At 39.3% G+C, this 27,928-nt stretch overlaps 1 protein-coding gene across 5 annotated transcripts in view; it reads left to right on the plus strand.

The window, feature by feature from the left end:
* Nucleotides 1-27,928, plus strand: part of CCSER1 (coiled-coil serine rich protein 1) — a 603,186-nt gene that overhangs the window by 43,105 nt on the left and 532,153 nt on the right. For all 5 annotated transcript variants that reach the window (XM_053941467.1, XM_053941468.1, XM_053941472.1 and 2 more), the window contains exons 2-3: nt 23,158-24,516; nt 27,088-27,275. In XM_053941467.1, coding sequence (XP_053797442.1) covers nt 23,202-24,516; nt 27,088-27,275 — 1,503 coding nt within the window. In that variant the 5' untranslated portion in view covers nt 23,158-23,201. The remainder of the gene's footprint in view (nt 1-23,157; nt 24,517-27,087; nt 27,276-27,928) is intronic.

Below are 27,928 nucleotides of genomic sequence, written 5' to 3' on the forward strand. Positions count from 1 at the left end.
CTCTTTGCCGGATCCCTAGCGCACGGTAACAGAGGCTGGCCAGCCCACGCACCTGAGACACGGAGCTGTGTCCGGGAACCCGCGGCAGCAAACCCCGGCAGCACGTGAAAGCTACGCCACAGCCGGGCTCCCAAAAGCTGCGTGCAGCCGGGGAGAGCGAAAACCCACGCCGCAGTAATGGATAATGAACATCTGTGTTTCAGGTGGAGTCCACTAAAGTCTGGCCACAAAACAAAGCTTTTCCAGATTTTGAAGTGGCAGTGGTATAAAACCATATTAACGTTAAATGATGTAGGTAGATGGGCAAACAAGATATCATTGGGTATAATCTGTCCTTCCTTGTATAAATTAGTATGAGTTGTGCACTCTGTTATTGTGGGACCTGTTGTGCCTTGGGCAGTTCTGTCTGTGAGCTGTGTACTGTGTTTACAGGTGAAACTGAATCCTGTCAGGTTGATGTCGTTTCAGCTGAGGTGTCATCTTCTTGTGACACAGTTGTGGCCATCCTCTCCTGGGAGCATTGTAGCTCTTGACATCTTTGTGCCATCACTGCACCTGGCCTGTTACACTCAGATATTTGTCAGGACAATAAATGTTTACTCCTTCCTCATATTAGGAAGGAGGAAATACATTCTCAGAAGCTGAATTGACTGTTTATTGACCAGAGTAATTAAACACCTTCCATTTGACTTTTCCCATGCAGTTTAAAGTGAGGTTATCAGAATAGGAGCTTGTCTTTGGGTTTTTATTTCTCTTGAGTATTCCTATCTCCCTCAAATGAAGACACAAAATATTTCATGTAGCCCAAAAGAGAGTATCAGGAAATTGTTTCGATTTACTCTTCTAGTTTTGCTTTGGAAATGCTTCCTCTCAGATATTGTACTCCTTTATAGCTCATTCCTAAATGGGGGAATGACTCAAGTAAGTATTCCTGGCCAACCTTACAAGTCTTCTCTCATTGAGCATTGCCTTTTACTTATGTCTGTAAAACAGACATAACTAACAGTAACTTTGGAAACTATTAAATGGTCTTAGTTGTGTAAGAAGATAGAGAAGACATTTTATAAAATCTAAATCTCTTACTTGATCTGCCTTATGTGTTTCTGCTCTCCTGTGCACAGCACTGAGATTTGGTATTTTCATAAGCTCCAGAGGAGTGGTATAAGCAGAATATAATGTTATGTTATACTGCTGTCATCTGTACACAGTCCACATTGCTCTGGAATTTGTGTCTCGAGGCATTGCTTTTGCCTTGGTACAGTGCATTCTGCATTTACTGCCTTTCCAGAAGCTCACTGTGCTGCCTGGTATTCTCAGCTTTGGAAACTGCAGAGGGAAACCTGTGTTCGTGCTCTTTGGTAATTTCTGTAATTTCTGTTTGTCAGAGCTTGAGGATTATAGTTGTCATTTTGGCTATTCACTTGGGAAACTTTTAGAGGTCTTTTAGATGTTACAGACTGAAGCTGGGGAATTTTGGAGCAGGTCCGTGGACATGGTGTGAGAGTGTTCTGCTGTCAGGGGTCAGGGCCAGACCAGGGGCAGCCATGCAGGTGTGTGCCTTTTGCTGATGTCCCCATCTTGGAAACTTTACACAACATGTGCTACTGTCCTAAAGAGAATAATGCCAGAGCGGGAATTGTGGGAACAGAAAGTAAAAAAAAAAAATACGGATTCACCTCTTGCAATCAAGTTTATTATTTCACAACACCTGTATTGATTGCAGATGACACATATGAGCTGGGTGGTCAGGGGCAGGGTTAGCACTTGATGATTTGCTCTTTCCATGTAACTTCAGCTGGTCTGGATTAAAGAACAGATTCATGCATTGCAAGTACATATATGTGTAATAGCTTAAAATTAGCTGCAGTAAGGCTGGTGTTAGGCTTCTGGATTTTTTTTTTGCCAGTATCTTTGGTGTGGATATTCCCAGGAATCCTTTGGTTTTTGTGGACTGAAAGTTTTGTGTTTGGCTGTAATGGGCTATCTGTAGTACTTTCTTGTATTAAATAACTATAATTGCATTTTTAGTACAATCTGAATTATCTGTCTACGGCTATCTCCTGTGTATCTTAAGTAGTACTTTGATAGTTTGGTGCCACTTCCATTTTTAGTTACTGTGTGCCTAAACCTCACTTTCCTTGTGTTTTCTGTTTAAGATTCCTATATATTTTGCTCTTTGTATTCAGTCATCTTCCTGAGCAAAGTTTAATGTCTGAGTCATTAGATGTTTTCTCCATTTCATGGGTGTGTCAGCATTTTGTTTGTAATTTTCTTCAGATCCTCCTTATAAACGAAGACTCTTAAAGCTGCAGTCAGAACCCATAAAGCTAAGACCATAATGGTTAATGAAACACATTGGCCTGAATATTGAAAATATTTCCTTGTATATGGTATCCCCATAACAGCCAGGAGTGTGTCAAAGTGCCTGAGAAGTATTTATGTAAGAATGAAAATAACTTTGAACAGGCACACCAGCATCTGAGCTTTGATCTGTTAATGACTTCCTCATTCAATAAAGTGTGGAATGCCAAATCCCTGTGCTTGGCAAATTCACACTGCTAATTTGTCAAAGCCAAATAAGAGGAAAACATGTATTTTACGGTTCATTGTAAGAATGTAAGGAAAGAAGAAGTCTTCCATCAGTAAGATGCTGAATATCCCTTTTATCTGCTGAAGGCAGATAAATGACAATAGGACTAATCCATAGTGTCCAGTATTTCCACTCTCTTTTGTGTCAGACAATTAATCTGCTCAAATACACACAGGAGTGTTTTGTTTGGTGGTGGTCCAGAACTGGAGTAATAAGAAATTCAAGTAAATGTGAAATTGTTGACACTTACCTATACATTTCAAATTGGTTAATCTAACATAAATTACTTAGAAGGTTTTGTTATGGGCTTTTTTTACTTACAGAGATTGGTGTAAACTTCCAGAACAGATTGTAAGTATGATGCTGTCACCTGGGGACTCTTTAAAAAAAATAAATTATCAAAACAAAGATAATTATGAAAATGCTTACTTGCTCTGGCGTTTAGCCTGAAATGAGAGATAGTCTTTACTTCTGAATAATTTGATCTGTTGCGTGGCTTTGCATCCTGGCTACATAATTAGAAATGAAAAAAAAAATTACAGATACATAATACAGAACAGTTCAAAACAGGACTATGCAAATATGTGCCCAAATCCTGATATGCAATGAGTGGAGAATGGACTGAGAGCAGCCCTGAAAAGAAAGATTTTGGGATGCCTAGTGCATGAGAGGTTGGACATGACCTGTCAATGTGTGCTTGCAGTCCAGTTGTATCCGGGACTTCATCACAAACAGCATAACCAGCTGGGTGAGGGAGAGGATTCTGCCCCTCTGCTCCTGTGAGACCCCACCTGCAGTGCTGCATCAACTCTGTGGCCTCAAACATAAGAAGGACTTTGTCCTGTTACAGCATGTCCAAAGGAGGTGACAAAGGTGATCAGAGGGCTGGAGCACTTCTACTCATGCTGAGTGAGTTGAGTTTGTTCAGTCTGGAGAAGAGAAAGTTTTGACGAGATGATATAGCATCTTCCAATATCCCGCAGGGGACCTACAAGAAAGCCAGAGAGGGAATTTTTACAAGGGCTTGGGGTAGGAGAAGGGGTAAAAGGCTTTAAACTGGAAGAAAGTAGACTTAGATTAGATATTAGGAGGGAATTTCTCAGTGTAAAGGTTGTGAGACACTGCACCAGGTTGCCTGGAGCAGCTGTGGATGACCCATCCCTGGAAGTGTTTAAGGCCAGGCTGGATGGAGCTCTGAGCAACCTGGTCTAGTGGAAGGTGTCCTGGTCCATGGGGTGTTGGAACTAGATTACATTTAAAGACCCATTTTATGCTTTTGTGAATGACAGAGCAACTTGTATGTGGTTAATGAAAGATGATGAACAATGCAAGTGTTTCTCAAAAAAACTGCTGTATTCCCTTAGACAGCAGTTCCCATTACAATTGCAACATATGTTCTCAGCAAGCAGCAGATGTACAGTCTAACATTTAGCAATGGAACTTTCCCACTTGAATGTTTGGGATAATACTAAAATAATGAATAATGAATCTTTGGCATTTCTAAGGCAATTTCTTTGTGTTGCTATTTGTCCCCACTTTGCTGTGCCTATTTGTTTCAGAAAGTCTTGTCACTTAAAGATTTTAGAGCTCTTGTGTAAACATTTCCTTATATCTCTCCACTAACCCTGAAAGCATTATCCATTTTAATGCTTGGATGACAAGGTGGCTTCCCCAAGATCACACCAGGCACCACAGAAATGCAGGGGGCATCGCTGGTGTCTTGAAGACTGATGTTTCTGTTGAGACAGCCACAGCTGCAGGGTCGATGGGGAGCTGCCAAGGGCATGCCATATTGGTAAATGACAAAGTGCCACCTTGAAGGCAGTGCTCAAAGACATCGTCTCCTCAGTCTCTTTACTTTATCCATTTTGAATACTGTATATTTCATTAATAAAGGTATTCTTTCTAAAGGTATTCATTCTAGTATTCTCTACTGATAGAAGGAGCTTGCTTTCTAATACCATGGAAGGTAGGTATAAAGTTATGTCAGATGAAGGTGCAAGATAATTAAACCAGGGGAAAATGACAAGTTTCCACTGCAAGCTTTGCTATATCAGGTCATGCTAAAAGTAGTCTAATATAATCTAATAGTCTAATATAATCTGAATTAAAAGTTCACTGAAATCAGCCTTGCTTTGGGAAGTGGAAGGGGATTTACTGGCTCTAATAGGATATGTTTTTAAAAGTGTCAGTTAAAATTGTTTTTGTCAGGTCATGGTCTTTAAGAGGGATCTTCTTGTCAGTAGTATGTTAACCTTTATAGCCTCCTGAGGAATGTATTGATTAACTTCCTTTTTTTCAATTCAGCCTTACAGGTCTATGGAAAAATATACAATAGGAGTGTAATGTGTAGGAATGTGTATAATATTTCCTTCACTGGAAAACTCATTATCTTCTTGCGTTGCCCTTTGCTAGAGAGATATGTAGTTTTTGCTAGAGAGATATGGGACTTTGGTTCTTAAGTTCTTGAAAGCAGCAGCAAAACTGTAAGGAAAGCGAAACACTTTATTCTTATTGACTATTTTATAACTGTAAAAGTTTTTTTAGCAATTTTGTCAAGTGTGAAACTTAATCTGTTCCCTACAAAGTGTTGTCTCTTTCTACAGTTTATTTACCGTTCATTAGAAGTTCATGACCTGTTTTTTTTTTTTTTTTCCCCTTTAATTCTGCTTAAGCCAATCAATAATTGTCAGATCTTTCCTTGGAAGTAATTTTGCCGGCTGATGTTTGATCTCTGTCCCTTATATAATTGAGGATCAGTCAAGGCTGAAGACTCATTTCTTTGTTATGCACAAAGTTATAAAGAGTACAGTAAATAGGGACAAATGGCAGGTATTTTGTTCACAAACTTGTCATAGATTTATTTGCTGCCTCTTGAATTATTTCGCCTTATGAGTCACTGCATTATTATTCAAAGTGTCTTCTGAGAGTAAAATACAAGAAAAAAAATCCTTCCATTGTTCAGTGATATTTCTTGATGATCTGGTTGAGTGATCAAAACAGAGTGAGTTGCATTAATATTCTGTACTTTCCTGGGATACAGTCTGTAGTTCTGGTGGTAAAGCCTGGGTATTATTTTCTCTATGAAGGCAGTCATTAAGTTTAGCATTCAGCACATCTTATCAGTTGGACTTGCTTTTTAGAATTGAGCTGAAGGAGCAGCCACTCCAAGTCATTCTCACTTCATTGTAGTTCCTGACACCATTCCAGACCTTTTCCAAAGGAAATGCCATCCTGTTAGCTTTTTTTGCTCTGGACCTTCCTGAAACTGCCTCTAGGGCTGTTGACCTCATTTTTGAGTTGTCCAGTTCCAAGATTCATCAAAATTAAGGGATTTGTTCTTCACTACATCTGATTTTCTCCAGTTGTCTACAGCTGCATTCATTGAATGACAATTTTTTACTTCTTGAAAGGCTGGGGTTTGTTTCCCTTATCCAATCTCTCTGATGTCCTTCGAGGAGTTAAAAGTGCAAGAAATATGTAAGCAATGTGTTGCTGCTCTAAGCTTTCTTTCTGTTAGATAGAAACATGAAATCCTGTCCCTGCAGAGGTTTAACTCTGCTTTTAACATTTTAACATTACTAGAAAAGAATGCAGTTTAATGAAGGTCCGTTTTGTTAAAAATGAAGTTGTGAGGGTGAGAAGGTTGCTCTGTCATTAAGTTTCCTCTCTGCTAAAGACACATGGTGTGATTCTTTGGGTTGTCCTGTGCAGGCTTGGAGTTGGACCCACGATCCTTATGGATTCTTTCTAACTCAGGATATTCTGTGATTTTATGACAAGCATCTGCTGACTCTTGCCTTGCCCTACATTTTTGCTGGACAGTCAGGTAGCTGTGGCTCTGAAACACATCTCTTTTTCTTCCATGTCTTTTCTTCTGAGTCTAAATCACTTTATTTGATGAAAAAGTGAAGCTTCTAGGCTTCAAATTTGAAGGTTATCAGCTCTCTTACAGGTCAGAAACCACTTGTCTTTAAAGTAATTTATTGAAGAAGTGGTGTCCCATCTTTTCTGCTGGAGTAACCTGCTTTCATATACTTAAGTAATTCACTTTCTTTATTAGCACAATATACTTAACAAAACTCAAAACAGTTTTTCTGGCAGTATTTCTTCATTTGGAGTAGCAGGCCTCAGATCCATTGTGTTCCTGACTCCAAATCCCTAGCTGCTGACCTCAAGTCTCCCCTGGTGCTTTCTGTCAGAGGCTCCAGGAAGCTTGGTTCTCTCTGACTGTTGTCTGCTTTTTACATCTTCTCCTGTCTAGGCCGGTCCAAGGGCTGCTGCATGGACTGTCACCTGTTCTGTTTGTTTGAAGGCTTGTTGTTGCTCAGAGCCCCGTATGAAATTGTTCTTCTTCTGGGTCACTTGATAGAGAGAGCTGGCAATCAGACAGTCATTTGGAATGTGTATTTTTTGGAAGCCTACAATGCCTAAGAAAGCTTGTGTGTGTTTCTTACTAATTGGTGGATATGCAGGTGTGATTTTGTTGATCATACCCATTGGCATCTAACAAACTCTATCTTACCATTTTATTCCTGTGCAGGTCTCATGACCTTACTTTGTTTAATGGCAAAACCAGCTTTCAGAAAGATTTGAGGTATTTTTTCTGTTTCTCAAAAGCATCTTCTGCTGTATTACCCCACATGATGGTGTCATCAATTTACTGCAGGTGTTCCTGAGCTTCTCCTTGTTCCAGTGCAGCCTGGATCGGTCCATGGCAGATGGTAAAGCTGTATCTCTCCCCCAGGGGTGGGGGATTCCAGGTATACTGGGTACCCCTCCAAGTGCAAGCGAGCTCTATTGCCAAAGGGATTGAGAAAAACACATTAGTGGTACAGGTTTTGGTACACCACTGGGCTGCCTTTGACTGTGTTGAAGTGTGTCTGGTATAGCAGCAGGTTGATTTCAGTCATGTCACAATAATCTACTGTTAATAGCCATTCTTCATTAGACTTTCCCACTTGTCATATGGGGCTGTTAAAGGGTGAGCAGTTCCTACTAATGACTCTTTGGTGATCCAGTTGGTGACTCAGTTTATGGAGGAGAAGCATGGAGTCTTGGTTGATGTGACATTGCTGCTGATGCACTGTTGTGGTAGAGATCAGTACCTGTGGTCCTTCAACCTTCATTAATCGCATGAGAGGAGGGTCCTCGAGAGACCAGGCAAGGTGGGCAGCTGTTTAATTTCCTTTGTCTCCAAAGCAGCTATACAACAAGCCCACTGCATAGTTCAATGCCATTAGGGCCCTTTGTGCTGGTATCTGCTAGAGCCTTGTACCTCCTGTATTTCTGATGTTCCAAGCCATTGGATCCACAAAGTCCAGTAAATCCAGTTGTCCCTCATATCCTCTTGGCTGGAGGCAAGACCCCTCTAATACTCTTCACAGGATCCTTCGCTTAGATCTTGTAGAAATGGGTTAGAATTTCTTTCCATAAGATCAGAAGTAAAGTCAGCTTTACCTCTCTGCCTATGAAATTGCCCACTGCAGACTGGAGCAGCAGCAGCTTTCCTGAAGGCACTCCCATTTCTGGTTGTTTTCCCCTGCAATTCATGTACCTGCGTCTCTAGAGTTGGGGTAGGTTTTCCGTCTCAGTTGCTCACGTCTTCTCTGTCGTCTCACAGGTAAAACCATAGGGTACCCCATGGTTATAACTTCTGTATCCTCTCTCTTGAGCAGGAGTTGGATGAGTTTTCCTTACCTACAGTGGAAAGTCTCAGTGATGGATTCCCACATCCCTGCATTGATTTGTAGTAATGCTTAAACTGGCTGGAAGTCGGTCAAAGTTATAGTACCTGTGACCTTGCTTGCAATGTCCTGCCCCCAATCCCAAGCCTTGCTGGAGGTGTGAATGTATGTCAAGTAGAGAAATGTCTCTTTCTCGTCCTAGTCTTCCCACCTTTTTTTTGTCTATGGAGAATGTCTCCCTGCAGGTAGCAATGGCACAGGTGCCTTAAGTACATCTTTGTCAAGTCAGGGTTTTCCTTAAGCCAGATAGCTCATAGTTCCTGCAGGATCAATCACCCTGGCAGCATGTTCCTGGAGAAGCTGAGGGTGTCTGCCCCATGTCATGGAAGGCACATGGAAGGGAACAAAATGCAAAGGGCAGCATGGTCTCCTGAGACCTCTCTCTCTGGGCTTGGCCTCTCTTGTACAAACTCAGGCCTGACTGGGCTGACCAAGGCAGCAGATCATGTGGAAAAGACTTCAGGCAGGCTTTGTCTTGTTTGTCAGCCTATCCTGGTTTCCTCTGCAGCAGCTGAGACCCACCTCTGCCTCTTGGGATGGGGCAAAGGGCTGGGAAGGAGGAAGAGAAGCTTTGGTGCCTGCCCAAGCTTTTCCTCCATGTGGACTCTCAGCCCTTGCCCTGCATGTTGTTGGCCGAAGGCCGTAGCAGGTCCTGGCTTGCAGCCACTTGGCAACGTCCCCCCCTGGCTGAGCCCTGTCGCTCAGCGCTCTCCAGTGTCTCCTGGCTTTCCTGCAAAGGCAGAGATGAGCCAAACTCCGCTGAGCTGCTCCAGCAGGCTGCCTGCCAGGACCTCCAGATGACAGCCAGCTGGGCACAGGAGGACTGGTTCCCTGTGCCCGGGCCTTGCTGCTCCAGGTCCTGGGGAGGCACATGCTATGTGAGTGTGGCCCAGGCAGGATGGCTGAAAAGGCCAAGGCTGCTGGGGGACTGGCTGTGGAGAGAGCTACCTGACTTGTGCATGTTGTACCTGTCTGTTTTGCTGGACTTTTGTTGTGAAGAACTCGGAGAGTTCTGCGTCGAGGATGAGACAGAGCACAAAAAGCAGTCAGCTGGAGTCTGGACTTGAGAAAAGCCTGCCTATTCCTTGAAATCAGAGATAAATCTAAGAGAGACATTGAGCCATGAGAGACCGTAGGAATCTGAGGGAATATATATATATTTACTATTTCAGCAGGGTGAAGAATTGTATGTTTATATTTATGCCATGTACATAATAAAGGGAAAGTAATTCGTGCAGCTGCTGTTGGACTTTACTGAAGCTACACCTATTTTTCAGCTGGCCATGTCTTCTGAAATTGTTTGTGATAGGATCCAGAAAAGAGACTGAAAGAGAATGCATTGTTGTGACAGCTACAGCTGGCCTGTAAGCTGCACAGATAAATGTGCCATAACAGACCTCACCTCAACCAGCTTCAGTCAAGTGTGTAAGCTTGGGACATTTGAAGCCCCTATAAAAGGGAGTGCCCATCAATAAACTCTGGCAGTGTCACATGAACTTCAGTGTGTTCAGTTGAGTGCCTGTCTCCAAAACTGCGCCGCATTGGAGTGTTTTACAGAGTGGCCTTTGGCTCACAGTAAAAAAATGCTGTAACCCTTGACATAATTATTAGACCAGTTATGCTCTTAAGAGGTAATAGAGAGTACAATCTCTGCCCTTCTTGATAGGAATTTAGGACTAAAGCAGAGGTGTTAATTTTATTGATATCATTAAGAGAAAAGTAATACAGCCGTAGTGTAGTTTTCCACATGGGATGGAAATTAAAGAACTCCATCCCCTTTGCAGCTGGGTTGAAGACAAAAAGAGAGCGTCACAGATATGATACATGATCTTTCAAAAACATTAATAAAAATACAGAATTTTATACATGTAAAACAACTACAATCATTTTTTAAAATTGATTTGATAATTGGGCATTATATAAACATCGTAGACAAACCCTTTAGAAATATGCCTGATGGGATGCTTTGGAATTCCTCAGGGACTATAATTTGCACAGTAGATTTGGTAGGAAATGTCAAAAGTCAACAAAGGGAAGACTGAAAGGATAGTGATACTCCACTTCATTGGGGTACTCAGTGAATGTGTATAGGAAAATTTAGACCAACAAGTGTGCTCACCAAGAGAAATTTCCTTTATTTTGTTAAGCCTTTTGCTTAGGAAGACATACTAAATCCTCATTTGAATTATAAATGATGAGTAAAAACTTATTGTTAGCATGAAAGAAGAGGCTGTGGCTAACTAAAAAAGTTGCAAAATACCTCTAGTATCTCTAGAGTCAAGACAGGAGAAGGCAAACCAATTTCTACTGACTTTCGTCAGAGATCTATGTAATGTATAATCTCTATTTTTATTAGACTAATTTAGAACCATACTAGAAAACTTCATCACAAAAAACCTAGTTTCTGTGCTATCCTTTTAATTTCATCCATCAGCTTTGCTTGTTCAGATTTGTTTCGTATTTGAATTGGAAGCTTATTGAAGTACTGAACATATTTTCTTAAATATGAGTGTGATTAAATAAATAATGTGGCTTAGGAACTACAAGCATTGGTCTAATCAAAATAATGCATGGCTTCTGAAATAAGAACCTCCTTTTTTTTTTAAATATAAGACATTTTTATCACCATTTGAAGTAGAAAAACTATCTTGAAGCTTCTTGTGGCAGCATTTTCTTTTTAAGAAAGGACTTCATTTCTATTCAGTGTTTTGCTCTACTAAGTTGCACTGTCTGGTCACTGTCAGATGCTGGAAGATTATTGCCTCGTTTCCACCTGCATGTGATACTTGCCTTTGTGACATATGTTCTTGACAGAAGAAAATGAGGGAGATTTGCTGTTGTCATCGTCTGACATCACTGAGACATTGAATGTAACGCTCTAGGAAATTATCTCAGGAAGCTTATGCATTTTTTTGCTGTTGTCTGTGTAAGCTGTAGTCAGATATAGTAGATTTTTAGAAGTCTTGTTTGTCCCTTTGCACAGAGTTGTGATTTTTCAAAAGATCTCACCAAGATCTCACTAGTTAAGGCTGCTGTGCATCAGATGTTTTTAAATATCTCATCCAAACTGGTGGGTGGCACAGTGCTGTCACTAGTTCAATTTCTTAGTAACACTTTTAAAGTTTTAGAACTTTCATACAAAATATATCCTGCTCTGCTAAAGCAGAAGGCTGATTTAATGGCTCTGAATCTGGCAGTTTGCTGTCTAGGAACAGACCTCTCCTTCATTACTTCTGATTATATCCTCTCTGTGGACTTCATCTCTCTGTGTCATTTTGTTAGTGTTTTTACAGTGTGCCGAGAGAGTCTGCAAGCAGGATGCTTGCTTAAATGTGACATTTACAAGTGCCAAGTGACTGCCTGTTGTCTAACAAGAGCTTCTAGATTAAATATTAATATACTCACCCTCCTGGTGTGGCTTCTAGACAAGCATGTGCTTGCTCCTCATTCATGCTATCTGCATTTGTGTCTTAAAAGTCCCTTAATTTACCTGCTGGTTCCAGTTTGAAAGTTTCATTATGTAACAAACAAAAAATACAAGGGAGATGTGAGAATTAGAATATATGGCTATCAGTAGATGTTTCTGTAATCAGATGTAAATAGGCTGTGTTTTGGGAATATGTTCACATGTTGTGCTGCAGTATAGGAGGGCCTGGTTCAGCAGCTGTATTAAGCAGTTCTAAACAGAAGAGGATTTCCCTCCTGGTGTGTAGAATCTTAACTGTGGTGCAGGCTCATTTTTATGTTGCTCATTAAGGGACTTCTCCAGCACCACCCATCCCAAAATCAGTTCTGAGGTACCTTTGAGGTTCACCTAGAATTTAGATTGGTCATTAGTATGCAAGGTCTCTTGCTTTGGAGAGTTATTTTAGCAGGCTTTGTGTAGCTGACAGTTTTTAGATGCCTTTCAACACTGCAGCTCTGGCAGTTGGGCAGACTCACAGAATGGTTTGGGTTGGAAGGGACCTTTAAATATCACCTTGCTCCAACCCCACTGCTGTGGCCAGGCATGCTTTCCACTAGACCATGTTGCTCAAAGCCCAACCCACCTTGGTCTTCAACACTTCCAGGGATGGAGCATTTTTTGAGCAACTTTTTCCAGTGTCTCACCACTCTCATCATGAAAAGTCTCTTTATGTTAAATCTAAACCTACATACTTCCACTTTAGAGTTTTCTAAAAGTTTTTTATGCCTTCTGATGTTTATATATTTTACCGATTTTTTTCACACTGTTCATGTAAATAATAATTGTTTTACATTCTTCTTTGTGGGTAGAGAGAATTGATGAACCGTTAGTTTGACCAGTGTGGTTGGAGAAGTGACAATTTCATTCTCCAATCCACTGTCACTTTTGATATTCTATATATAGTAGAATCAGAAAATAAAATCTTTTTTTTAAGTTATTTTTCTTCCCTCTTTGACATAACATGCGTCTGTAAGTTATTTCACATCGTAGTATAACAAACTTGAAAACTCAGAGCTGCCTAAAGAGAGCAAGATCATCATGGAAGCTCTAAGGATTCCAGAAAAAATGAACACTTAATTTAATTTGTTTCTCTGGATTTAAGCACCCAATTATCTGGCACTTCACATCTTGTAGTCACAAGCCAACACAAACTTCCATTAATGCTAGTACCCAAGTTCAACACAGAAAAGTCTACAAAATATATCACAGTTTCCATTTACCCCAGGTATTATATAAATATCCAGGTCTTTAAGTGGAAAAGTAACCAAGTGACTCATAAGAACCTATCCCTCTCATCAGAATTACGATATCAGGAATATTTTAACCTAATCAGTATTTTAACTTCATGTTTAGATTTTAGAGTCCCTAGATATAAGAATTTCTTTACTGTATGTTCCTGGATGTCTCTGGTGTGCTTTGTCACTGTTAACCACTGTACAACTTCTAAAAGGCTTTAATCAGAATCCATCATTATGTCCAAGTTGGTATAATTTGCTCCCCTTCATCACCAAATATAACTCTCAAGCCTAATCTGATTTCCTGAAACATCAGAGACATTTAGTGACAGCATTTTTACAGGAGTGGATTCTTTATGCCAGTCCTGGAAGTCCAGTCAAATAATTAACTTCTTAGCAGGGTGCAATCCATTTGTCTTCTGCCTCCTGGCTAGGATGACAGAGAGGTAACTACTACACCATGCCTAGAAGTTTGGTAGGAAGACAAATTGTTATTTCTTTATAACATGTTCCCTTATGTCTAAGCAACACAAATCTGTAGTCAACATTTTGCCTCCAACAATTTTAGCACATACAAAGGAGGAACAATTACATAGAAACAGAAATTTGGTCAGCAAGGTTGCCAATAGGAATGGAGAAATGACGGCAGAAATAACCTCTAGTGTCAATTCAGAGTGAACAATTTGGAGACCTGTCTCCCAGCAGGAGAGTTGCCTATGGAAATATACAACTGCTCATAAACTCAAGGAAGAAATTCAGCTCACCTCTCAACCTAGAGGTTGATAAATGCCTAGAACAGGGAGTTAAAGAAAAAATGGCAAAAATACAAAAACTATTTAAAAAGTTAGTAAGAGACAAAAATTGAAAAGAGAAGTTTGGTGAGAGAACAACATCTGAATGAGGAAGAGTCCTAAAGTCATCCTAATTTGTTTTTTAATTCCATTGAAAGGTGCATCACAGTATCTGACTTATTGCATAATAATTTTCTCTCAGAGCCAGTCAAACTGAAGCGGAACTTGGAAAACAGATCTTCTAAAAAAGCATGCTACAAGGTTCAGTTTTTCTTGTGCTAACTCATAGATGTTAACTAATTCAGTTCTGCCAAGCACTTAAGCACATGCTTGACTTTGAGAATAATCTCACCCCTATTCAGTAAAACACTTTAAAGCACACATTTCTTCTAAAACATAAGTGATCCCATTAACTTCAAATGGGACATAAGCACAGTGTGGAGTACTTTGCTGGATCAGTGCACAAAGACATAATTTAGCCCGCTTCACTAGATGAATTGGACATACTGTGTCCTGCCATTTCATAACAAAAGACCAAAACAAAGTAAAGCAAGCCTTAAAGGGTCAAATTAAGTATGTTGTAACTGTAACCCAAATTGTCCTGTTCTGAATGCTTTTTATGGTTATTGTGGAAGCTGAAATGAATTCTTAGTATGCTTTATACACTAAGAACAAATGAATGTGTTATTTTCTCAAATTTATGCACAAACTTAATTGCTATGCAGGCACAATTAAGAAGATCTAAGAAATGCAAAACCAAGATACCATATGGTTCTCAGTTCCAAAAATCAGAGATATAAAAGCAGATTTCACACACTTGTGTGTGAACACAAAACTCAGATTGAAAGACAGCTAAATACAGCAGGTTTCCAGCCTTGAATGCATTAAAGAGGTGTCAAAAAACAGCTACGGGTATTTCCCAATTACCTCAATAAGTAAACATCAGAAGGCATAAAAAACTTTTAGAAAAACTTTTAAACTCTCAAAAGAACAGAGCAACATAAGTTGATTTCTTTTATTTCTTTCTGTGCTTGCTTTGTGGGCTCAGTTTTATGCTTAGACTTTGTTAACCTTCAGTTTTCAAAACAAAATGCAGGTCTTTTCTTTGTGTGTGTTTACTTGCACATGTGGTTCCAGGCATTACTGTGGCACTTGGATTACTGTGGCACTTGGTTATCTTCAAGTGTGCTATACTCAATGCTACAGAAATGTGAGCCACTGTGTTTTAATGTTTGATTAACAACTTGCAATTAGAATTTCAGTATGTGAATATATTGAATTCTCTGGAGTGTTCTTCTCTTTCATTGTTTATATTAGCAAGAAGACAGGTGGAAATTAGTGTGATAAATTTAATCTAGAAATAATTATAATTTCAATATAACAAAAGGGGTCTTGCCTGAGTCTTTGCTAAGGTTCATGGAAGTCTTAAGTGGAACATGATAAGTATCATGATTTAGTTCTAAATGTAGTGTGTTTGATTACTAAAAATGTATTCTTCTTATAAGTAGTGTCCAGTGGAGTATATTAGCATATAAAGAAATGTAAGCAGTTAGTTTGCAATTAAAATAATGGAATTACACAGTATTGAGGATGGTAATTAGGAATGTGCTTAATATTCATCCCCATGAGGCACACATCTTATGTGTGGTAAAAACTGCAGGGAACAGGAATCATGTGGTTCCCTTTCATTAGAGTTAGTAAGCTGGCAGTAGCTTGCCTGGAAGTTTTCATTCAATCTGAATCCTCAGTCTGAGTGTTATCAGTTGATTTTGCATCACCAGATTTCTTTCAAGGCATGAGTTGGGAATTGTTCTTTTCTGTTGATCTTAGAGAAGTTTGGAAAAGAGCTATTACATTATTTTGTGGTAATGCAGTCAACAGCTTCAACAGTGATACACTACAATTACCTTTTTATTGATCAAAGGCCAGTCTGTAAATTAAACTGCCTAGTGTTAGGCAAAGTTTTCACGTTTTATTTCATGAATAATAATAGCCACAGATACGTTGTATTTTTAAAATCCTTTCACTCAAAAGCACATGCTTCTTTCAAGCATGTTTCTGTTGACTTCCATGGGACATAAACACAGTGGATCCTTCGTAAGAGTTTTTAGCACTCTGCCTTTTTGGCTGTGAGGATGTGAGATAAACCATGGATCTGTCTCAGTGCTCTGTTTTTAACGTAGCTCTAAGCAGACACGTAGGGAGAAACTGGAATGGAGCACAGGCGTATGGCTCTTCAGAACTGCATGATTAATTTATTAGGGTTTTATTCATTTTTATTGTAATCCATTAAGGGATTCTCTCCTTGGTCAGCATAAAAAAAAAAAAAGCTAAAAGACGGAGAAAACTCTGCTTACATCTGCTTAAATTATGAGTTTGTGTGCTGGGAGTGATTGGATCGTTCATGTCCAAGTGTTGCTTTTGCAAGAGTTAATGAAGAATTACAGATGGGATGATTGAGGCTTATAAGGATGAAAGGCCAAATGGTTTAAATCGGCATGATCTACTTCATTGGAGCTGTTGAATTTACAGCAGATGAGGATTTGGTCCTTTTTAATGCAGTTAAGGTCACATACTGAACCAGTGACAGAGGTAATAAATGATCCCAACCCTTGTTATCACTGATTTGCTGGTTGCCATACACAGCAGAGGCAGGTGGCACTTGAGACTGAAAAGGGGCCAGACTGGGAAATGTGCAGGAAGCTTTATAATAAAAAGTAAATTGCTGCTGACATTGGAGCTGTGATTCAGAAAGGTAAGAGGAATGGAGAGAGAGCACTGAACAAAGACTTGCAGCTCTGCTGGGACTGCACGGTGTGGAGACAGTTGTGAGGTGGTTGCTTGAAATGAGCAAGAGACGCAGATTTAAGAAGGAGTACTTTAAAGCTGAACTTTAATGGACTACTGACTGTGCAAATGAAATGGATTATGCTTTAGAGACCCTTATAATGTCTTGTGGTTTTGTGAGATGGCAGAATATTTTCAGGAAGCTGTTTATTTTTTTGGTGTGTGGTTATTTTTGTGTTTTTGGGTTTTTTTTTGGGTGGGGTGCGGGGAGGCAGCACTGATAGAGATGCTTTGAATGCGTTTGGGCATAGTAGCCAATATTGGTGCTTTGCTTCACTCTACCAACAATTTTTATGCACTGAACAGCACAGAGCTAGGGCTGTATTCTGGGTATTTTCCTCATGAGAATACCAACTGCCTTGTGCAGCAGTGATCTGTTCCACTCGAATTCCAGAGCAAATGGCTAGCAAAAAGTCTCTTCCTCTCTTTATGTCCTGGGCTGAGGCAAATGCTAGATCTGCTGTTTTTCAATGTGCTCTAGTAGGCATCTTACACCTATTTTTCATGCATGAAAGAAAAAAAATACCATTAATTGTCTGTAGGTTACTTTTCCCTTTTAGTTAAAATAAAGCACAGCCAAAAGTCAAATTGCTGTCTATATATAAACACGTCCTATGTTTATGACTAAATACTATTATTTAGTGTGAAGTCCAAATAGATTTGTTTTCCTTAAAATGTTGTTTGAACATGCTTTTCTGCTATCTCTAAGCACTGTAAAAACACAATTGTGGGCATTAAGAACGAAGGTGAGAGGAGAGAAAAATATGAGGGAAGAAGGATGGCATCCTGAATCCTTTCCAGTCCCCAGACTGTTATCTCTATGTCCACCCAAGATGTCTCAAAATTAGTCCATTTCTCTTTGTCCCTTCATGGTATAATTTTCATGTGTACTCAGGGATCTGTGTAAGTCCACTTCACTTGGTAAAAGTGAATAATTCATTGTATGCAAGCATATCTGGGGAAGATAACTGGGGGAGCTGATGCCATGGCATTTGAATCACAAAGCAAGCTCATGCTCCTTGATGCTTGCATTTCCAGGTTATTGCTTACACTTGTAATTGTTTCTAATTAAACTGTTAAATATTGTGAATACTAGATGCTGTAAGAAGTGCATTGTAAACTTCTCCAGAATCCAGATGAGTGACAGAGGTGAGAGAGGGATGTTTCTCCTCCATTAGAAAAGCAACACAACACAACAAAACATGAATGGGACTGCTTCTTCACTGTGGTATAGTCCATACCCCATTTCTGATCTTTCTGATTGTTGAATGGGTCAAAGTTTATCTTCTTCACACAATCAGTATTTTGCTAGTAGCTCTTACTGAAGAGCAACTGGCTGTTGGGTGTATGTAAAGACTGAGAATAAGATTGGTACCCTTCTGTCATTTTGTTTATGATACTGAAGTGCTTTAAGACAACCTTTGCTGTGATGCAGAGACATTTGAAATAGGAGCTGGCTCAAATGTGAGAGAACTGTGGCCTCTAGGTTTCTAAAGATCAGTTACCCTGGTTGTCCTTTAGTACAGCCACAGTTCACATGGTACAAGTGGGATAAATTTACATACCCAGTGATAGTAAATGATAGAATGAGGTGTGTGTAACTTGTCTTATGCTAGTGTTTGCCTTCTGGCTAACTTAAAGTCAGAAGAGGATATATAGGTAACTGCAGTTGTCTTGGAATGATGATTGCACTTCTAATTTAATCACAACACTGGGAATAGCAGTTATGGATATATGAAGTCACTGTCTTCAACTGGTACAAGATCAGCCAAAATGGGAGTTGGGCTTTTGATGTATTTGTGTAGCTTCAGACTTCTTTATTGCAAATTTATCTGCTTGTTTCCTCTCTCATTTCCTGAAAGCACAGGAGTATGTGAAGATAAAGATAGGCCTGGGCTGCAGAATGCAGGAAACTGAAAGAAATTTTATCTCCTGCCTTAGGGTAACTCAGTGATTGGATTCTGTGTTCTTGGATTTTTTGTGTATGTGGGTTTTTTTTCCGGTTTTTGTTTTGTTTTGTTATTTTTTCCCCAGATACATAAAAGCTTTTTTTGCCCAATTACATTTTCAGTACAGAGGGGAATAAGAGTGTGGAGCTGTACATGAGCGTATATATAGACATATACATAACTTATAAAGGTCTGGTGCCCTGTGTTAGGTACTCTCCAGTTGTTTATAAAAACTGTTCAGAAAACTAACCTCCAAGCAGGTGTGGATGTGGTAGAAACTTATAAAATTTGACTATGAGAATGACTCTGGCTGCTGTTCCATAGAATACACTCTGTAGCTCTGTACCAAGCTGCAAGGGTTACATGCACAAGGAAGGAAAAGGGAAGATTGTTATTCACAAAAGCAAGTGAAGCTGTTATGTATTAGAAGGAGTTTCATTCATTTAATTTGCAAACCCAGAGTGTTTCAAACCCCCCTTTCCTAGCTAGTGTCTTCTATTATTCAGGCATTTGGTTTTGCTGGTGTTTTCAATAAGATCCTATTAATTTGTTCGCATTGTCCTTGGTAACCATTAAAGCCCTGAGTATTTATCTGGTGTTAGCTTTTGTTTTAAATGTAAACTAATTTTTATGGCTTTTTTAGACTCCTACATTGTGCTCATGGACAGGCTTGATCACACACAGTGACCTCTGAGAGCTGTGCAGGTAAAACCAAGTCACAAACGTACTAGAGAGACAAATAATATTAGAACTTTATTGAAGGCAGCAATGCTTAAATGCTGAGGACAGTGCAGTGCTGGAATCCAAATGATGGAAGCTTAACAATTTGGGTGGGAGCCACAGACTATAATGTTACCCCATGGACTGAAGGACTGCTTCTTACCAGTGTATCAGCTGCATCAGGACTTCTGTTGACACACTGACAATTAAAACCATTTATTTTCATGTAGTTTTGTGGGTATTTGTAGTATCCTGGGGCAAATTTAATTTCTGTGTAAGGTTGGAGCCAGCTGGTCTATAGAGACTGTGTCTGTGAGGTGGTCTTTGCCTCCTGCTGCATGGTAGTGCTCGTATGAGGGATGGAGGCAGGATTTTCGCAGTGTAAAATGCACATCTTCGTTGTGTGTGTTCTCCTTTATTGTACAGTTCCCAGTTCTAAGTAATAAAGAAAATGTATCATCATCCTTAAACTATGAGTGAAGTCTAAAAATCTTCCAGATGCTTATTGATATTCTGCTCTGATTGAAGGTTTGAGGCATTTCAGCTATGTGTCATGTCATCTCCCAGTTTAAACTTTGATGGCTAATTCAGTTTTGTTTCTTGTGTGGAAGATGTTGTTTAATATTTCTAGGAATTACATCTTTGAGGAGAACCTCTTTAGGAAAGCTTTGTTTAGAAAGTGTTGAGAGGTATTAGCAGGTTGGTTTATTTATGAAGACAGTGTTTGCACCCCCATACACACTACAGTGTTGAATAAACATATATTGTCTTTTGGTGTGTACATGTAATTATGATAATGGTAAAATTCACAAATAATTTAAATTCCTAAATTTTCCCTCAAAGGCAGTAAGAAATGTAAAAGGCACAGACTGTTGCTTTTTCATATTTGCAGTTATTGAGAAAGTAGACCTATGGCTCCATCTGCTGGGGTTCAAAACCAGAAGCACAAGGAATTGCTGTTTATTGAAAGTGCTGAGTTCTGGCACGTTTGTGAGAGTAGCTGCTGGGCAGAAGCTGAAATAAAAAGTAATGCATTTTATTTTTCAGCTGTTGAATTGATGGAGTAGATTCCTCTGGAGATACTGGTGTAATATTTTGACAATTTTGCCTGTTTTAACACTTGCGTTTTTTTCCCCTGCAGTTACATGCATTGTCTGAAAGTTGAGCAATTTTTCTCTTTTGACAAGATACGGTAATATATACAATATAGAACTGCCTGTATAATTTTTACCCTATGTGTTTTTTATAGTCAGACAACTTCTGTAGGCAAGATAAAGGCCTGATATTACAAGATTAGCTGGATGGTTCCTCCAGAGATCTGTTGTGGGGCCAAACTATAAAAAACTGAACTTCTTGGTCTTCTCTGACAATTAAATATGTGACGTTAAGATATTTTTGAGATTAATTTGCGTTTTGCAATGTCTTGGTAGGGACCAACATGAAAGGAAGCTATTTCCATCTGATTAACTTTCTAAATTTCTATTAAGAGGGAAAATATTTTGCTCACACTTGGTTTCTCATTTCTATTGGTCTGAGCACAGGAGCTCAGAAACTCTCAGCTGTAGCCAAGTTCTTGAGGAAGAGAATATTCTGAAATAATCCACTATTACTCTGCCTGCAGTTGTTTGCAAAGCAGCTTTGTCATTTTCTGTCATTATATCAAAATCTGTCTTGTGTAATGCCAGCTGCAAGAATGTGCATCAAAAATCCATTCAATAAAATGCAAAAATTGTCTGTCTTGTTCAGCACTGAGTAAACACTTCAGTTTCAGTAGTAACTGTATCTTAGAATTTGGAAGTATTACAAACTAATGGCTGTGTATTTGATCAAGATTCAAACCTCCATACAGAATAGTGTGCCTGTTTTCTTGAGTATTCTCATTATGTGCTGGCATATTTTGTCCTAAACAAGAAGCCTAAACAAAGGTATCTTTGCTCTTTTCTTTTTATTCTGTTGAAGGTTTTAAGAATGATGCCAGTAGGGACAAGGATTTTAGATAAATAAAATTAATGGTTTTGCAGAGAGGATGCAGCTGGAGTGAATTTCGCCATGTAAGGTTTACTACTGTTGTAAGTTGCAAGTACAAGCACTCATGTTAAATGTGGAGTCTGAAAGGAAACATCTCCTATTTAGTCATAACAGGACATATATGATAGTTTATAGCTTCTCTGCTGTAAGCAAAAAAAATTAATGGAATATCAGATTTCAGTAGTATTCTAAAGTATTGCTGTCTTGAAATACTTGTTATTTTTCCTTGTGTTGCAAGTAGAAAAGTTGTCATTTTAACTTAATTATAAACTTTGACAGGTTAACAGTGCAAAATGTGTGTGTATATAAATTATATATAATTCTGTTAAATCATTAATATTAAAAATATTACTAGAACATTCACAACATTCAAACACTGTATGCATATAGGCATGCATGTATACAGGTATATTTGCACACTGGTGTATGTTTTAAGAAATATTATCCGATAGCTGTTGTAGACCTAGAAAAAGGTGTATTGTACTTAGTTCATATTTTATGGGTGAGGATTTCTGCTGCTTAGACAATTAGAGGAATGCTAACAGTTTATTTCTGTTCTTCCTTCACGAGACAGGAAAGGAGGAACCAACTGAATAAATGCCATTTTGTTATCTTCTGTAAGACGCAATGTATTCTATTAAAATGTATTACCACCTGGAAGACTAAGGCTGTGTTTATTCAGGGTCAATCTTTAGGAATAATCTCTTATTATTTATACATAGTCTATGTATTCCCAGTGCAATTTACAGAGTGTGCTTTCTGCTCAGTTTTCTGCTTCCTTCTGCTTTCAGCTTGGAAAATTTTGTAGTTATAAACTAGGATTAGTTCTTCAGTGAAGTGACAATTTAAGCTGTGGGCAGGAGAGAGAACAGCGGCAGCAAATGTTTTATACACCCATAAAATGCCTATAGAGGTTTAAGGTATTTTAAAAGTATTTTGTTCATCTACTGCTATTGTAAAACTGCATGCTAAAGGGCTTTTTTTCAGCAATTATGGTCTCTCCTTAAAATACAGGAAAGAATCCTCACAATCCCTAAAAATCATGTGTGTATGTACTTATCCATATGTACCAGTAAGCCAGCAGGTAGAGATTCACTACAGCAAAGAAACCCCAACACAGTTAGGGTCTTGAAGTGGTTAAAGAAGCCAGAGAAGCTTGAAGGGGAGGGGATGAAGAATTTGAGGTGGCTTTAGGAAGAATTTTTGGTGTTGCATATTTTGGCTGGACTGCAATGCCATCATTTTCTGTACTGGAAGGTGATACAGCCTTTAACAAAAGCACATAAAGTAATTAAAATCCAACTGAAAGTTCAGTGAGGATTGAAAAATTCATATCCTCTTTTTTCATGCAAAAATCTGAATATTTAGAAATACAAAATAATGATTTGTTCTACTCAGAAAATGAAAAATCAACTATCTTTGGAGAGCGCTTACAGTTTATAAGAAGAACTTAAAAACAAGGACATTTGGGTGATATATTGGTATATCTTTTAGCATTTAGATTTTATACTGTTACCCAGTGTAACAGTATACAATACTGTTGTACAATACTGTATATAAAATTGTATCTTTTGTCAGTAGAGTATTTTAAGCCATGTTTGCTCAGTTTTCAGTGCTGGCTATTGAACATCAATTTGAAATGCTACAAGTCTTCAGTAATGTGTGTACAACAAATTGATGTTGACATCTCATGTATTTAGGCTGACTGACAAATCTGTTTGAGTGATCTTTGAGGCTGAATAATTTATCTTCTTCCCCCCCCCTTTATTTTTCTCTCATCCCAGGTTATTTTATTGGCTGTGAAGAACCACGGACCTTTTGTGCCCTGATGGGGGACTCGGGATCCAGACGATCGACTCTTGTATCTCGCTTGCCAATATTCAGGAGAAGTGTTAGCCGGAGACACGACTCCCTTCCTTCCTCGCCTTCTTCTGCCAATGCCATTGGTGTCCACACCTCCTCCCCATCCAGCACGAACTCCAGCTCAGGGAGCACAGGAAAGCGCCGGAGTATTTTCCGCACTCCTTCCATTAGCTTCCATAACAAGAAAGGGAGTGAGCAGAAGCCTGACTCAGCAAGTCAAAATGTTAACATTTCAAATGGTGCCCAGTCCTCTCTTAGCACTTTTCAAAAACTCAGCTTAGACGAGCACATAAAAAGCAGAGGAAGGCATTCAGTTGGCTTTGGCAGCTCACGTAACAAGAAGATAACAAGGTCTTTGACAGATGATTTTGAAAAGGGAAAGGAGCCCTCAGCTAATAAGAATGTCTTTATCAATTGCATAAGCTCTGGGAAGAATGAGTGTGATGATTCGGGCTTTGCAGAAGAGCGAAGCCGATATTCTGTCAAACAGTCCACACGAAAACTTCTCACCAAATCTTTTTCATCACACTACAGATTTTCCAAACCAGTTCCAGAGAGTCAGTCGGTTTCCTCTGTGCAGCAGCCCCGGTGCTTGCTGGAAGTTAAATCCTATGTGGAGAGTGAACCTGTGATGGCCAAGTCATCTCCTCCATGCTCGGCTGAGACAACGGAGTGCATGGGCAGCTCCCTGCAGTCCCCGCTGCTCTCGGCTGACCTCACGGCTGCCCAGACCCCCTCGGACTTCATCACTCTGACCGAGGACTCTGTTTCAGAGGCTGATGCCCTGCCCAGCAGTGGGCCTGGGGCACTGCTCACAGAGGATTTTGGCCATGATGTCTCTACCTCTCAAATCTTCTTTAATCCTGCTGCTGCTCCTGTAAGGGAGAGAGATACTGTGCAAAGTGCTGGCCATTCTGCTGGTGTATCTCCTGTGAGTCATGCAAGCTCGTGCAGCGTAGAATCCAGTACCTTATTCAAAACCTCAGTTGCTAATCAAACAAAAGTACTGTTGCAAGCCAATGGACTATATATTAATGATGCCAGGCACATAGAAAAAAATAACTCAGAAAATGCACATTTAGAAACCTTGATGTTACAGCAAAGTGAAGAACCAGTGACACTTTCTCCAAAGGCATGGGGCTTGAGTGGCAGCAGAGATGAAAGCACTCCATGCAAGCACATGAGAGACACAATTTCTGTAGTGGGGTCTAACACTGTTCCATGTTCTGAACCTCAGTCCTTTAAAACACAACAGGGTTATGAATCAAACCATCCTAAAGGTATGTTTCATGGTCTTTTCATTTTTGAGTTTGGTGGGTTTTGAGTGGGCTGGCCTCATTTCTTCTATAATGACTGTTTTGTCATAAAGTGTTTTTTAGAATTGCAAGTGCTAACTATGAAGTTCAGAAAGTAGAAATTGTGTCCTCCCCCAGAACTGTAGGAATTAAAGGCAAAGTCTGTGTTTTTTTTTGAGTTTGTGTTTTAGAGTTTGCAAACACCCATCAGTGCTGTTCATGGCTATGCTTTGCTTAATAGAAAATGAATTACGAATGCAAATTCCCAGCTTGTGTTAGAGGCTGAAGCTACGATTCCTTGAGACATGGCTATTTTGGACTTGAGCCATGGGGTTCCATAAATTGGGATGGCAGCATCACCAGAGAAACAAATGTTCCTGTGGTCTGATTATGGGAAATAATACAGATTACTTTATATTGATCGGGGTTTAGATATTTCTAGAGTCTTGCTTTCTCTATTCAACTGATGTTATAGAATAGCTCAGAGTGGATATTTTGTCAAAGTATGAGAGATCCTGTTTCTGCTTCCATCTGAAATAAATGTCAAATTCTCATTTTGGCATCTATGAAACTGAGGGAGTTAATTACCATCTAAATTTCACGCTGGGTCTGTAGTTTATGAAGAGTAATTTGGAGTACTGACAAGATTAAGTGGAAAGACTGTGCCTAGAAATCCCAATCTATAGAGATACAGATAAATAAGGCACCAGGCCCTTGCGTGAAGGACACCTGTCAGAAGACATTTATCTCTGACAGTTGATTTTCTTGAGACAGCTCAATGACTGGTGCTTTCTTGCTTAATCCTGAGGCTGTATGTGGAGGGGGCAAAATTTGAGAGTTAACAAGACAGCATTTGTAGTGATTGTATTAGATGATGAATGATGGTAAGTATAAGCTCATATAAATTCACACCCATCATTTTACTTGGATATTTATCTAGACATGTAGATTATAAGCAATCAAAAGCAGTCTTGCTTTTTGAATTATTAGTCACTGCTAGGCTTACTTGGGTATCTTGTATATAAATGGCAATAGAAACTCAAATTAATCCACTGAATTAGCTTTCAGCAGAGGGCTCCACTTTCACTCAGTCACTTTGGGGGAAAAAATATTCCCATTTATCTATATTACTGGTCCTGAACACTCAGTTTGTCTTCCTTGCCACATTGTCTCATCTGTAAAGCTCTTATTTCTGAATCTGTCTTGCAAGAGTGTACTGCAGAACACCAAGTGAGCAGCTTGGAGGCATGTTTAGAAATACCCACTTCATTTCAAGCTCATGCATTGACAGTTTGATATTTAGTCTGTATTTCAGTAAAACAGCTAAAGGGAGTTGAAATCGTGATAGAGAGATTTTTGTAAATTGGATTCCTGTTCACAGAAACACTAGAGCTAATACTGCGCTATATAAAAGTTGATGATTAATTGTTCTGTTTTTTTAGTGGTGTTCAAAATACTTTTTTTTTTCTGGTGCTGTGAAGAATGTATTTCAAATTAGAAATTCCCCAAGTGTACAAAGGAACCAGTGAAAATAAGACAAAAGCCTGCTGTATGAAATGAGTTAAATACAGAAAAAGCTTACATGGCTATCAGCAAGATATGGTTATAAAGTACTTATACCTGTTGCAAACAGACTGGTTTGAACATTTGGTTTTCTAAAACAGTATTTGAACCTAGATGTGAATACAAAATACTTCTGTGCATTTTCTTTGGTAATAGATATTTTCTCTTCTGTACCTGGTCTCATAGCTGATATTATAGATAGCATTGTGAATGTGACATTGATGTATGAGCAGGTTGGATGTGCCATATATTTCTTAGTATACCTTTATGTATTTTTATGTGATATGGATTTTTTTGAGAACCTTTAGAGAAAATCTCTCTTCTCTTGCAAAATGCAAAAGAAGGTAAAATTTTCTGTATGTATGACATTTATTATACTACTACTCTTTTATCTGTCCCCATCTCTAAATTTGCCCTGATATGTCAAAATGTATTTTTTCTCCTCTTTTCCATGTGTTACTGTTTTAACTGGACTGGGATTTTGCCCACTGACTGCAGGCTGATGGAGGGTGCAGGTGTAAGGCTAAACTAGGAATGCTAAACAGAAATGGAAAATGATGTGCATCCCTGTTATGCCAGGGTAACAAAGTTGTCACATGGCCCTTCAAAAGCTGGACTTGCCTTTGGGCCTAGGGTAAGGTAGGTTGGCACCACTGGGCAAGTGATAGTTTCTCTGGTAGATTTTACTTTCAGCAATTTGGGAGTGTCCTATGATGAAGGGAGAAGGAAAGAGATGGATCAAAGGGTCTTTCTGGATTCTATGAGGAGCCCTGGACTGGGCTGTGGTGTGCTGAGCATGCCTGTCATTGGAGCTGAACAGGGAACTGGGGGTCCAGGTGATACCTTGGTCTAGGTAAGCACGGTCTGCTTTCCACAGAACATTTCTCATGGGATTTCAGTGTAATTATTTCAGGCAAAGCAGTGTTCTCATTAAGAAAATACTTGTAGAAAGCACTTGCCTGTAACAATTGCTGATTGTTTCTCTCTTTGTAGTTGATCTTGCCAACAGCCTCAGTCCATACAGGGAAGGCAGATTTGTTGAGAAACGACTGAGGTCCTCTTCAGAAGGCACTGCTGGGAGCAGCCGGCTAATCATAAAACCGAAGGATGGAAATGCAGAAGAGCTTAACAGCCTAAGGAAGCAGAGAGCAAGCTCGTCCTCTTCTAAAATGAACAGCATGGTGAGTTTTATTCCCACATCCATAAGTTTGTTTTTCTCTGGTTGGTGTAGCTATAGTGAGAAGCAGTGACCTCACAACATTAATAAGGAGGGCAGGAGCTGTCTCAGGCTTCCCAAATGTGATCCAGGCTCAGCTTCAGCTATTAAAAGTAATTTTTTGCAGGGTGTGGTGCTGTGAAAAAGTTTGTGTACTTTCTGGGAAGAGTTTCTTGCTGACATGTGTTAGTAATTTGGTTGTGTTTGGAGCTTTTAATGTTTTTCTGTTTTTGCAGGAAGTTTGCATGCAAATATCAGTGAATAACATGTAATTTTTCCAAGCTAGAAAGAACATGATTATATTTAAAGATGCTGTTTCACGTGGGTATACAAAGCATTATGCAAATGGAATTCATGCCCTAAAATACTGATTAATCCTGGCTCAGGCCTGTGAACCTTTTTTTGGGTTCTTAGACCCAAGCTGTTAGGCAGATCTGTGTTTATTTAAATACTAGGCTACACTGATGCTATTGCACTTCCTTCTGTTTAGCTCCATATTAATGATGGCAATGGGAAGGTGATAATCCAGGCACAGCAGGAAGTTGGCGAAGTGTGGATGGGATTAGGTGGTAATCTGATCCCTTCTTTGTGTTTTGTTTATGAAATTTGAGCTTTTTT

Source organism: Vidua chalybeata, chromosome 4 (genome assembly GCF_026979565.1).
Source record: "Vidua chalybeata isolate OUT-0048 chromosome 4, bVidCha1 merged haplotype, whole genome shotgun sequence".
In the NCBI taxonomy this organism is placed as follows: domain Eukaryota; kingdom Metazoa; phylum Chordata; class Aves; order Passeriformes; family Viduidae; genus Vidua; species Vidua chalybeata.